The sequence below is a fragment of the Hypomesus transpacificus genome, chromosome 14 (assembly GCF_021917145.1).
Source record: "Hypomesus transpacificus isolate Combined female chromosome 14, fHypTra1, whole genome shotgun sequence".
In the NCBI taxonomy this organism is placed as follows: Eukaryota; Metazoa; Chordata; class Actinopteri; order Osmeriformes; family Osmeridae; genus Hypomesus; species Hypomesus transpacificus.
The window spans coordinates 17,551,516-17,563,778 of record NC_061073.1 but is presented as its reverse complement, the minus strand read 5'-3'; the positions used below and the strand labels follow the sequence as shown (position 1 = coordinate 17,563,778).

Here is a 12,263-nt window from a genome sequence, read left to right as displayed (position 1 = left end):
GCCTCTTAAAATGAACGAGTACATTTACATGTATTCATTTAGCAGACGCTTTCATCCAAAGCGACATCCAAGAGAGAGTTTTATAAAAGTGCATAGGTCACTGATCATAACAACGAGATAGCCCCAATCATTGCAGGTAGCCAAAACATGAAGCATACATTGTGAAAAACCAAATAAGTGCCAAAGGCCAGAAGCACAAGAGCATGTAGTTAAACAAGTTACAATTAAACAACATGAGCCTCAAGAGTAAAATAGTTTCAAACCTATCTTATATTTATATATATATCTTATATTTTGTACTTCACAATAATTATAATCCCCAGTGGGGGACATGTTTTAGAAGTCTGTTATGACATTCTGCACTGTCCAGCTTTGTCCGCTGCAATTCTGGATGACTAACTCATAGTAAGAGTTTGTCCCCTGAGCAATCTCCAAACACCGGTTGGTGTGGCGGTTCCTTATAGACTGACCCTGGAGAGAGAGAAATTATATCAAGATAAATATAGACAGTTAGATCGATACAAAGATAGGCAGATAGATATTTCAATCTATTTTATATTTTACATATTGTTTAGCTCTTGAATATGAGACTTTTTTATTTTATTTATACATTCTACTTTTCAAATTAAAATCCATTTATATTTATTGTTTGCACCTTCCTCCCACAGTAAATTCCGTGTTTGTGTAAACTTACATGGCAGTAAAAACTGATTCTGATTCTGAGGTACCTGTTTGAAATCCCAGTGCAGGTGCAGCTCTCTGTGCTGAGCCAGCTTGCAGTCCTGCAGAGTGGGGGCGTTCCCTGAGCCTGGGTCCACCAGGCAACGGTTGCTGTTGTAGTTGTGAGACTTGATCCCTCCTACGTAGATCTCTCCCTTGCTGTTGTAGTAACATAGCTGTGTGTGTGTGTGTGTGTGTGTGTGTGTGTGTGTGTGTGTGTGTGTGTGTGTGTGTGTGTGTGTGTGTAAGACATAGCACATCATCACGTCAGGTTGTATCGTATCGTATAATATAGATTTATATCAAATCATGTTATAAGTCATCATATCACACACCACATGATGTCATATGATCTCATACAGTATCAAAACAGCAACATGATACCTCCCTGTTGGGTAGAGTAACTTACCTGTGGGGAGAAGAAATGGCACATGTACAGGATGGGTAGGGTTCCTGGAACAGGTCCCTCGTCTAAACAGTAGTCTGGAAGCAGCTCGTTCTTTAACTGGGGAGATATGGAGTACTTTTAGTATTTATTGTAGAACACTTTTTGTTCAAAAATACATTATTGATGTGTTATTAGTGCTGCTAAAAATTGGTGGTGAAACATGGTCTATTGAAACATGATAAGACCACGTTTTATACAGCGATGTGGGTTATCATCATTGGTTATCAACAAGAACAACCATTTTGACTTGATACCAGTAATAATACACAGAATCAATGACGAAGGACCAGTGTCCTACCCCTCCATACGCCAGCAGGTCGCCCCATGTGTCCAGCAGAGGATACACATGGTCCAGGTACCACTGGAAGGGTTTACACTGCAGCTGCTCTCTCAAAGTCTTCCTCTCCGACACATCTCCTATGTCAATCCCATGATCCTGTGGATGTGTTCAGATATATATGCAAAAAATATAAAGCACAAAAACAAAGTTGAATCATCATCAATGATCCAAAAATAATTTTTCAATACAAGGTTGATGTCCACTTATACAGTCAAACCTCAATTTCACTCAGTTCCTGATAGAGGCTAGAAGTTTCTCAGTCCAGTTCTATTGAGGCAGACCTTTATTGGCAGGTTCTATTGAGGCAGACCTTTATTGGCAGGTTCTATTGAGGCAGACCTTTATTGGCTGGTTCTATTGAGGCAGACCTTTATTGGCAGGTTCTATTGAGGCAGACCTTTATTGGCAGGTTCTATTGAGGCAGACCTTTATTGGCAGGTTCCAGGCGATGTTTGTAGTCGTCCATCCATATCTCTGCCACCCTCAGAGCGTTCCTCTGCATCATGGGGGTAAGGTCTGGTAGGTAGGGCTTGTGGGCCCTCTCGATGTGGGCCAGCTTGGAACAAGGCACCACCTCCACACTGCCTCCACACAACCACACCTGCGGTCAGAAACAAAGGACCAGCAAGACCATTCAATGGTCCCTCAGAAGACCCTTCATCTCAATGAAAACTAGGTCATGGGAATGAAAAAGGATATAGTGAGTGTGACTCATCTACTGACTCCTCTACTGTGCAGTGGGCAAGGAACGATCAGGTAAGATTGTGTAAAATGGTGTCTTGACAACTTAAACAAGCTTAAGTGCCTTGTGCAGATTCATGGGTAACTTACGCGTATCCCCAGTTCCACATTCTCTCCTCCATAAATTTTCATCCCTCCATCCAGTCCTCCAATCTCTCCCAGGAACTTCCTGTCAGCTACAAAGATGCCCATGACAGAGGGACTCCTGTACAAGCAAACACACGTCACATGGAGAGTGACATCACATGTCACATGGAGAGTGACATCACACGTCACATGGAGAGTGACATCACACGTCACATGGAGAGTGACATCACACGTCACATGGAGAGTGACATCACACGTCACATGGAGAGTGACATCACACATCACATGGAGAGTGACATCACTAGTCACATGGAGAGTGACATCACACGTCACATGGAGAGTGACATCACACGTCACATGGAGAGTGACATCACACATCACATGGAGAGTGACATCACACGTCACATGGAGAGTGACATCACTAGTCACATGGAGAGTGACACTGTTGACACTTTGTTAAAAATAAATTAAAAAAAGATTATTATATGTAGATATATATGTAATATATAATATACATATATATATATTGTATAGTAGAGTACAGTAGAGTACAGTAGAGTACAGTAGAGTATAGTAGAGTACAGTAGAGTATTGGCTCTTGTTTTGGCTACCCGCAATGCTTTGGGGCTATCTTGTTGTTATTATCAGTGACCTATGCCCTTTGTAAAGCTCTCTCTTGGAAGTCGCTTTGGATAAAAGCGTCTGCTAAATGAATACATGTAAATGTAAATGTATAGTACAGTAGAGTATAGTAGAGTACAGTAGAGTACAGCAGAGTAGAGTACAGTACAGTATAGTAGAGTATAGTAGAGTACAGTAGAGTACAGTAGAGTACAGTACAGTATAGTAGAGTATAGTAGAGTACAGTAGAGTACAGTAGAGTATAGTAGAGTACAGCAGAGTACAGTACAGTACAGTACAGTACAGTATAGTAGAGTATAGTAGAGTACAGTAGAGTATTGGCTCTTGTTTTGGCTACCCGCAATGCTTTGGGGCTATCTTGTTGTTATTATCAGTGACCTATGCCCTTTGTAAAGCTTTCTCTTGGAAGTCGCTTTGGATAAAAGCGTCTGCTAAATGAATACATGTAAATGTAAATGTATAGTACAGTAGAGTATAGTAGAGTACAGTAGAGTACAGCAGAGTAGAGTACAGTACAGTATAGTAGAGTATAGTAGAGTACAGTAGAGTACAGTAGAGTACAGTACAGTATAGTAGAGTACAGTAGAGTACAGTAGAGTATAGTAGAGTACAGCAGAGTACAGTACAGTACAGTATAGTAGAGTATAGTAGAGTACAGTAGAGTATTGGCTCTTGTTTTGGCTACCCGCAATGCTTTGGGGCTATCTTGTTGTTATTATCAGTGACCTATGCCCTTTGTAAAGCTCTCTCTTGGAAGTCGCTTTGGATAAAAGCGTCTGCTAAATGAATACATGTAAATGTAAATGTATAGTACAGTAGAGTATAGTAGAGTACAGTAGAGTACAGTAGAGTACAGTAGAGTAGAGTACAGTACAGTATAGTAGAGTACAGTAGAGTACAGTAGAGTACAGGAGAGTACAGTAGAGTATAGTAGAGTATAGTAGAGTACAGTAGAGTACAGTAGAGTATAGTAGAGTACAGCAGAGTACAGTACAGTACAGTACTGTACAGTATAGTAGAGTATAGTAGAGTACAGTAGAGTATAGTAGAGTATAGTAAACCACCAAGCCATCCAATTAAAAGACTGCCCACAGAGGGATCCTCTTTTGACACAACTTACTTTGCAGGTTTGGTGTCATCATGTAGGTTATACCACTCTGGTGTGAAGCTCTCATACATGCACCACAGGGCCCAGTCAAAGGCATGGGCGGAGGGAATGTAGCGCTCCACCTGGAGAGTGTCAAAGTGAACCTTATCAAACACAGGGGTCACCACCACGGTCCGGTCTTCCTGGATCCTGGCCAGCAGTGGTTGTGCCCTGCAGGGATAGAACACATGAAGTGTGGCCAAGAAAAACAAAGAATAATAACTCAATCAAACATGGTTCAGTTCTATTGAGTTTGTTTAAGTGTACATTGCATAGAGTCAACCCCAGTTTTTAGAAAAATGTACCATTTGTCCAAGAGGACACAGTTAAGTCAAAGGCAACTGTCCAGTCAGACTGCCTTGTAGAAAGCGCATGGTTGCAAACCCCCTGAGCTCCAGACTCACCATCCCAGGTGGACCTCAATGTGGGCGTCCAGAACAGCCACCACGTCTCCTGTGGCAAGCTTCCATCCCGAGATGCGAGCTTGAGTCAGACCCATCTGCTTCAAGTGTCTCACAGTCTTCACCAGCCCTGGACGCTGGACGTGGACCTGCCTCACATAGTCGTTCAGCTTCTCCCCCAAGTCCTCTGAGGTCAATCACAGTCACATTGATGAACTGCAGACGGCGACATTAAGAAACGTACCTGGACACAAAACTTTATACACGCTGAGTTGTAGATGCAAAGCCGCAGGGCCACATACATACTTCACAAGACAACATTAGGGACAGCTAAATGACACATGCTTAACCGTTGAATGTTCCTTGAATGTGTTCATAGAAATCCAAGACTCACAAACTATTCCATTGACCGGACCTCTCAAAGGTATGACCTATTCTGTAAAGTCATGTTGAGTCAACTCTGAGGAGAGAGGATAACCCACCGTTGGAGCTGTGGTCGTCCACCAGGATGATCTCCTTCAGCAGGTGAGCAGGGGTGCGCTGGATGATGCTGCTCACGGCTCTCTGGATGACTGACAGGGCCTCATCCAGGTAGATCAGCACCACGCTGACGCTTGGCAGGTCTTTGGGATAATTCTTCAGCAAACACCTTTAGAGAGTATAGAGTGATAAAGCTGCTTTTCAGTCTATCAGTCGTGGCACTGGTTAAACTTAATGGAAGTTTGTTGAAAACCTTCTGGTCATATGTAGGAGGATCCTTCTCTTAAAGGCTACAGGTCACTCACTACCTCTTGTCTCTCGTATCTGGAATCTCTCGATCTAGTGGTATCCGATCACTCAAGAAGACGTTGTAGCCGTATTTCTGGAACAACTTCTCCGCCTCTTTCTGTTCGTCCTCCAACAGTCCGTCCCCCCATTTAGTGAAGAGGTAAGAGTTTGGGAACAGCTTTGGTGCAACCTGCCCGTCCTTCACAGCAGGAATCATCTTCGCAGATGAATCACGGACTTGTTGATTGGAGGATTCTATCAGTTTGGCTGCAGAGAAATATGACTAAAGTAGTTTGTCATGTATACGGGGTGATCCTTAAACTTCAGATATTTTCTCAGTGGGTAAAATATCAACATTCACACTAGTAGTAGAGTAGTGAGGTCTGTGTGCATTGATATCATGAATAAACTATTGTATTATCTTTTATGTAATGATTGACTTGTGCGGTGATCAGGGGCGTTGTTAGTCATAAAACTCTACTGGGGCACAGGCCCCTATTAATATCCATTTTTTTTTCAAGCTTGCTGCGCACAATAGTTCACTCACACCAATAGGCTATGGAAACTCCCTTTGCTTAAAAACCCACTATACAACAGTTTAGGGATGCAAGTTTGATATCAGCTTAGGCAGGGACATCAATAGTTAATGTCAGCGTGCAAATTTGATAAGATAATTGGTAGGCCTATAATTTAGAAACGTCTTTAGTTTTGTAATGTTTTCTTAGCCTACCTCAATTCTGACTTGTGTGCCGAGTGTGACACCTGGACTCCTGTGTGCGTGCTGCAGTGGCTGTTTGGCAAGCTCAGAAGAGCTGGCATGGAATTCTGCGTGCATCGGTTTGTGTCTTGGGTTAAACTGCTTTGATTTTACAAGCGTTGATTGAGATACTGCATTAATTTTTTCCGGGATTATCAATCTAAATTAATGCATTGACTAATAAAGTAAATAGTTAAAACTCTAACTTTAGATTTTACTGGGGCACAGCAGATTTATACTAGGGCACATGCCCCAGTAAAAAGGGTCTAACAACGCCCCTGGCAGTGATAGGGGTTGGGTCTACAAGACACAACAGACATTGGAATGCAGATAACATATCACTTGATTTAAGAAGTGCATTTGTCATGTTCTAATGAGGGGTTTAAATCAGTGCCATAAGCACTGCATCTCAAACGTGGTTTTTGACCTTCATCACTCACATAGCTTGTCGATGTTCTCTTCTATCCTTTGCAGTCTTCTGATCACCCCGTCTTCTCCGAGGTCCTCCCTCACAGAGAGAGAGTGTGCGTGCTGATGACCGGATCGCTGCCACCCAGTCCCGCTGGTCTGTATCACAGACATGTACGTGACCAGAAGGATGGTTCCAAAGACTATCCCAGCCGCTGCCAAACCCGTGAGTCTCATATCTCTGGATAAGAGCGTATAGTAACATCTACCATTAGGCAAAGAGGAATTATTCTAAGTCAAAGTTGATATTGAGTCTTTTAAGTCAATGCGAAACCTGCAACTGCTTGCCAGAATTAAGTTCTGAACCACTCGTATTGTCTTCACTCCATACCAGAGAGGCTGAAACTCCCTCAACAACAGTACTGCAATAAAACTGTTATCCAAACAGAAAAGATAACATTTGCATATGTGCAGGTGAAAGAGTAAGTCCAACATTTTGCAGGCTTTTCTATGTTGTAAATATTAAGACACATTTAAAATCACAAAACAATATTGTAGTGAACCTGAGGGACTGCCAAAATCAAAGCACATTTGACAACGTCTGACACAGGTTAGAAGTAATAATGGTATTCTAGTAAGAGTTTATACTTCTGAACCTTGTGTCACTGATAATGTGATTCCCAAGTACAACTCCTCCATGGTCGCCCTGCAAACACTGTTGACGCTCAAGTCATACAAGGGCTCGCTATTTTAAGGAAGTGTGCAAGGAATCAGATGAACCAACTGGGCCCTACTGATGATCTACATCCCCATCTAAAATATGAATTAATTAATAGTTTAGTTACATCATGAAGACATTTATAAATGTGTCATTCTGATTTCCATTTAAGAGTACCGATACAAACAAAGCAATTATGTCAAGAAATACATATTAACCATAGAAAATGGTTTAGATAATTATCTTTTATTCATTTATGTACAGAGAAGTTGTAAAAGACAACAGAGTATTTGAGGAGACGGTGGAGGCTGGTGCCGATGCTCAGTAGTTGACCGTCTTGGCTGGCTTGGTCTCGTCCAGCTCCATCTCCAGATACCGGAAGCGTCTGTGGCGCCGGAGGATCTCGATGGCCTTCTGCTCCACGGAGGAGGGGACAATCCCTAGGTCCTCCAGCCCAGGAAGCCCAGGGTACTTCATGTCTGTGGTGTGGAACTGGAGCGACACGAGAGGGTTGGAAGCAGGATGAGGAGAGGTTCACATAGAAGATCTCAACATTTACTGACAACGTAGAAGAAAAGACATCCAGCTTCAAAGTTATCCTGTAAAACTTGACAAACTGATTTGATTTCCTAGCTCTCAAACTCATCTGAATTCATTAAGATACTGGTGTGGGTTATTGTCATAAAGACATTCAAAGTCTTAACTTCCTGAATGTCAGACACGGTACTAGTATTTGTGTGTTTTAGACTAATCTTACCCGGTCTACTTTATCTGGGGTAGTCCACGGCTCAAATGGATTCATTGCAAAGAAACTAGCAACAAGGCTGAAACAGAAAGATAGAATAGAAAACAATCTGATATTAGCTCCATGTATAGACATGCGTGGAATACTTAACATTTAACATTTGGGGTACGTTGGCAGTTGTGAGACTACTACCATGAAGTCAGTGCAGTGACTGATCTCCACCTAGAGCGCATCAAGCACCTGATCACTGGATTGGACCCAGGTGTTCTGAAGGATTCCAACATGCATGTTGGTCTGCAGGTTGTAACTCAGGTGAATGAAAGGGGGGAGATGGTGCATACTCACTGGTACAGGGGTCTGGGGAGAGGGTAGCACACAAAGGGCCTGTGGGCTACAGCGTAGACATACTCCACCAGGTCATGGAGGAGGTAGCGGTTGGGTCTGGGTCCAGGAAAGAACACATGAACAAAGAAGGATGACTGATTGCTATGATTGTGTGAGGAAAACTGTAGTGAGACCAAAATATGAGCTTCTGTTCTGTGGGTAAACCACCATGTGATGTCTTTTACAATGCGTTTCTCCAATTTAAATATGCTTATGTGACTGTATGTAACAGACGTGGCCACGCTCCGTCACAAAAAGATACGCCAAGGTACGTCGTTTGCCACTCGCTGGGCTCCAACGCTCGACCTCTGCCTCGCCAAGCGTGACCACTACCAGCTACGCCAAAGAAAAACTAGCTATTCGTTGACGCGGGTGGCCTGTTACATACCTGAGGAGCGAGTTTCACCGATTCACACCGGTTACACTTATGGCAAAATGACGGTTTAGTATTTCGAACGATTCCACATTGGCCTTTTGAAGGTGAGATGAGTGTGGAAGCTAACTCTCCTTACCCCACCAGGGCGTAGGTCCTCCCGTTGGCATCCGGGTCTTTGATGGCGCTGATGATCGCCTTGGCGACATCCACAACCTGAGGGGCATGAGTCAGGTTTGTGACTGACTGTAGACTGTCACAATCATGACAGTAACAGTAGACAGTAGCAGGTGGGACTGCAGACCCAGGGAACACAACTCTTCAGCTTTGAACCCAACAAAGCTTCTCAGTATTTGGCTTGCAGGGGTGCTCTGCTACCCAGGTGGTTAGATGTGTTCTAGCAATGTTAGCTCCCCCAGCACCTTGCATGTGTGTGTGTGTGTGTGTGTGTGTGTGACCAGCAGTAACACACACTCACATGAACAGGCTGCTTCACAGTATCCTTGCCCATGGAGATGAGAGGCACCGCCTTCCCAAACCAGCGCATGTCTGTTGGCAAAGAAACACTTTTAAAAACAAATCAAGGACAGAATATGTCCACAGGTGTAAAAAGTCATTCCTTTAGCCAGTTTGAATCTACATGTCAGACAGTGAGTAAGCCATGTTTTCAAATTCAGAAGAAAAACGAAAAACGACTAAAATAGCTCCCTCTACTGTCACAAGAGATGTAGAGCTTACTGGCGAAATGGTTGAAGAACTTGTCCTCTCTCCCGAAAAACTCAGCTGGTTTCATGATGATGGCATCTGGGAACTCATCCCTGACTGCTGTCTCTCCTACCGCCTGCAGGGCAAAACCATTCACATCTTATACTGTGTGTGTGTGTGTGTTTCACATGCATCACCTATTACAGAATTCCCAGGGAAGTTCTAAGGCAGATGAGGCACCTTGTTCCTCAGGTATTTGGAGGGGCTTCTGATGTCAGCGTTCAGGTGGGACATGTGAATCAACTTGGTGATGCCGGCCTCTCTGGTTGCCTTGGCGATCTGCTGAGGGATGGAGACATACGTGTCTTCGAAGCGGTAGTTACTGCAGGTGGAGAGAGGAAGGTTTCAATGAATTGCATTGGCCAAGTCAGCAGCCTCAAATATCTCCAAATGTATATTTGAAAAAACACATGGAAATAAATGTATACATAATCCAATTTGTTTCAATCTAAATCGGACCAGCAACTGTTTAAGCGTTGGAAGTCTTTTTTATTTTTATGAACTAGTCCTCTTATACATTAGGGATGCAGCGATCAACTTAAATTACTATTAACCACAATTTAAAACATCTCGGTTTTGTAACAGCTCAGCTACAGCGAGTGATTCTGTTCCCCCCCTTAACAAAGGGACACTATGGTACATTATTTTTCTATGAACAAAGGTTGCACAGTGAGGAGAATTCAACAAACATTGCCAGAGTTTGAAACAGTTCTGGAGACTTCAGTTCCCGTTTGTCCTAAAGGCTTCAGTGTGAAATCAAGACGTTTTCTCCTGTTGTTAGATTCAGTTTATAGTAAGTGATTTAAGAATGTTCATGTGATTTTACACATCCCCAATGTTGCTAAATAAATTAACGCATAATAATAGTGAAACTCTGATTATTCCTTAGACTGTAACCGTACCATTGTTCCATTGAGAGCGAGTCAGACTACGAAGCAAGCCCCACCTCAGCCTCTCAACGACTTTTAGTTTGTCCCAATGTAGTGGCTACACCTCCTACACACATAGACAGACCTTGTCTCCCACTCTCGTCCCACCAGGTTGACGACCACGTTGGAGTTCTCCAAGGCCCGCTTGATGGAGTCCTTGTCCTTGGCATCCCACTCCTAGCAAGAGGAAAGCATGAAGGGAATATAGAAAGACAGCATGTCTGTGTTGTTGGGTGGTTGCTTGTTAGCTCTTCCAATGGCACATAAGAAACAGTTCCACACTAGTGGGAGAAAATGGGTCCCTCTACTGAGTCTATACTGAGGGATGAATTTGTGAGAATACATACGTGGCCTTTGGAGGAAAGCAATATAAGACATTTTAAGTTTATGTCTTCCTGTATTGATTTACCATGAAGATGATTTGTCCAAGATCCCCCATAGGCCTGAGGTACATGAGGTCATACTGGTCACAGCGATGGGGAACTATAATTTGGGAGCCCATGCGACCTGCAAAAACAAAAGATGTGTTCATCTTAAAATACAAACCAGCATTTTATAATCTAAGAGCACTTTTGGGATACGATTTAAATCTATAATTTTTCAAATCCATCGCAGTCCTAAATCCTGGATGCAGATTAAGCTGAAACCAGTTGGTTTACAACCTAGACTCACCAAGACGGTTGACCACATATCTGCCCAGGAAGCCTGTAGCCCCAAAGACGGTAGCAGCGACCCCACTGGAGGACGAGCGGCCGCCCTTGCCTTTCGGAATGACAGCATGGTGGATCTTCCTCTGCTGGACTGTCACTGGGACGGCTGACAGCACCACAGGGGAGCAGGAACCTGAGGACCAGGGGAGGACCAGGGGAGGACCAGGGGAGGACCAGGGGAGGACCAGGGGAGGACCAGGGGAGGACCAGGGGAGGACCAGGGGAGGACCAGGGGAGGACCAGGGGAGGGAGAAGAATACAAATATGAAGAGGTATGAAGGTTTATACTGGTAGCTTGCAATCTAACTTGATAACGTGCCACCACCGATGTCAGTGGAACATTTACGAGTAAGAAGTTACCACTACTACTTACTGCATAGCTACAACATTATTGATGTCATATCTATAATAGCTATTTGTTCAGCCGCTTTTATTGAATTGTCTAAAACCACGTATGTAAGCCGGTGATGTCCGCAAACAAACCACCTAGCGTTAAGCCGGCTATCTAGCATTACCATGGCAGTTTAAGCTAGTTAGCTACCCAATTCAGTATGACTGGCTGTATGGCTAATGGATTTACAATGTATGTAACACACACTCATTTACAGATAGCAAATCACAGGAAGGGCATCGTCAAATTATAGCTTTGACTTGGTGATTACCAGCTAGCTTAGTTTTAGCTCGCGCTAGCGGCCGCGAGCAGTGACTACTTCATAGACCTAGTAGGTCACAACACAACAGGGTCACAGAAGATGGAAATACGGATTTTAAGCCATGCAATCTACCCCTTCGACGTAATTGTATCGCCTGTCTCTTATTCATCTATATGATATACAAAATAATTATTAAATATGAGCTCTATAAAGTATTACTCACTTGAGATCCTGGGAAGGACACTCGCAGGACGGCGAACCAGCGCTGCTGCCGCCATGATTATTTTCTGACAGAGGTCTCAGATACGGCAAGTAGGAGAGGTCAAGTTGGAACGCAAAACTGAAAATACAAAAAAAATGTTTGGGTTAGGTTAGCCCTAACCTTGCAAGCCGGAGTTGCTGTATACTACTCATGTCCACCTGTCGGATGTTTCATGTCTTTATTGCTCAAATTAATGCCTCAAAGATGCATCTCTTTTTTGTCGATAAAGTAGGCCAAAACGTTGTTATGTGATTGTAATGAGCTG

The 12,263-nt window shown here is 43.3% G+C and overlaps 2 protein-coding genes across 2 annotated transcripts; both read right to left on the bottom strand.

Moving 5' to 3' along the window:
• Nucleotides 1-277: 277 nt before the first annotated feature.
• On the bottom strand, nt 278-6,565 carry LOC124476907 (probable polypeptide N-acetylgalactosaminyltransferase 8). The gene is given in 12 exon segments (XM_047034351.1): nt 278-471; nt 729-896; nt 1,130-1,225; nt 1,467-1,604; nt 1,935-1,959; nt 1,961-2,109; nt 2,340-2,454; nt 4,099-4,296; nt 4,530-4,713; nt 5,009-5,175; nt 5,315-5,561; nt 6,492-6,565. Coding segments are annotated over 11 exon segments (1,572 nt in total). The 5' UTR covers nt 5,512-5,561; nt 6,492-6,565; the 3' UTR covers nt 278-336.
• Nucleotides 6,566-7,402: 837 nt separating this feature from the next.
• On the bottom strand, nt 7,403-12,046 carry ndufa9a (NADH:ubiquinone oxidoreductase subunit A9a). The gene is made up of 11 exons (XM_047034907.1): nt 11,960-12,046; nt 11,046-11,216; nt 10,783-10,880; nt 10,459-10,550; nt 9,625-9,766; nt 9,418-9,520; nt 9,158-9,228; nt 8,819-8,895; nt 8,268-8,363; nt 7,935-8,001; nt 7,403-7,669 (listed from the first exon to the last, which is right to left on the bottom strand). The coding sequence occupies exons 1-11, from the start codon at nt 12,012-12,014 to the stop codon at nt 7,499-7,501; spliced, it is 1,143 nt and encodes a 380-aa protein (XP_046890863.1). The 5' UTR covers nt 12,015-12,046; the 3' UTR covers nt 7,403-7,498.
• Nucleotides 12,047-12,263: the final 217 nt, after the last annotated feature.

Coding starts and splice junctions, on each gene's coding strand:
- ndufa9a (XM_047034907.1), bottom strand. CDS start 12,014: ATGGCGGCAGCAGCGCTGGTTCGCCGTCCTGCGAGTGTCCTTCCCAGG. Junction 9,521..9,624: donor CCAAATACCTGAGGAACAAG/GTGCCTCATCTG, acceptor TTTGCCCTGCAG/GCGGTAGGAGAGACAGCAGT. Junction 7,670..7,934: donor CCCCAGATAAAGTAGACCGG/GTAAGATTAGTC, acceptor GTGTCGCTCCAG/TTCCACACCACAGACATGAA.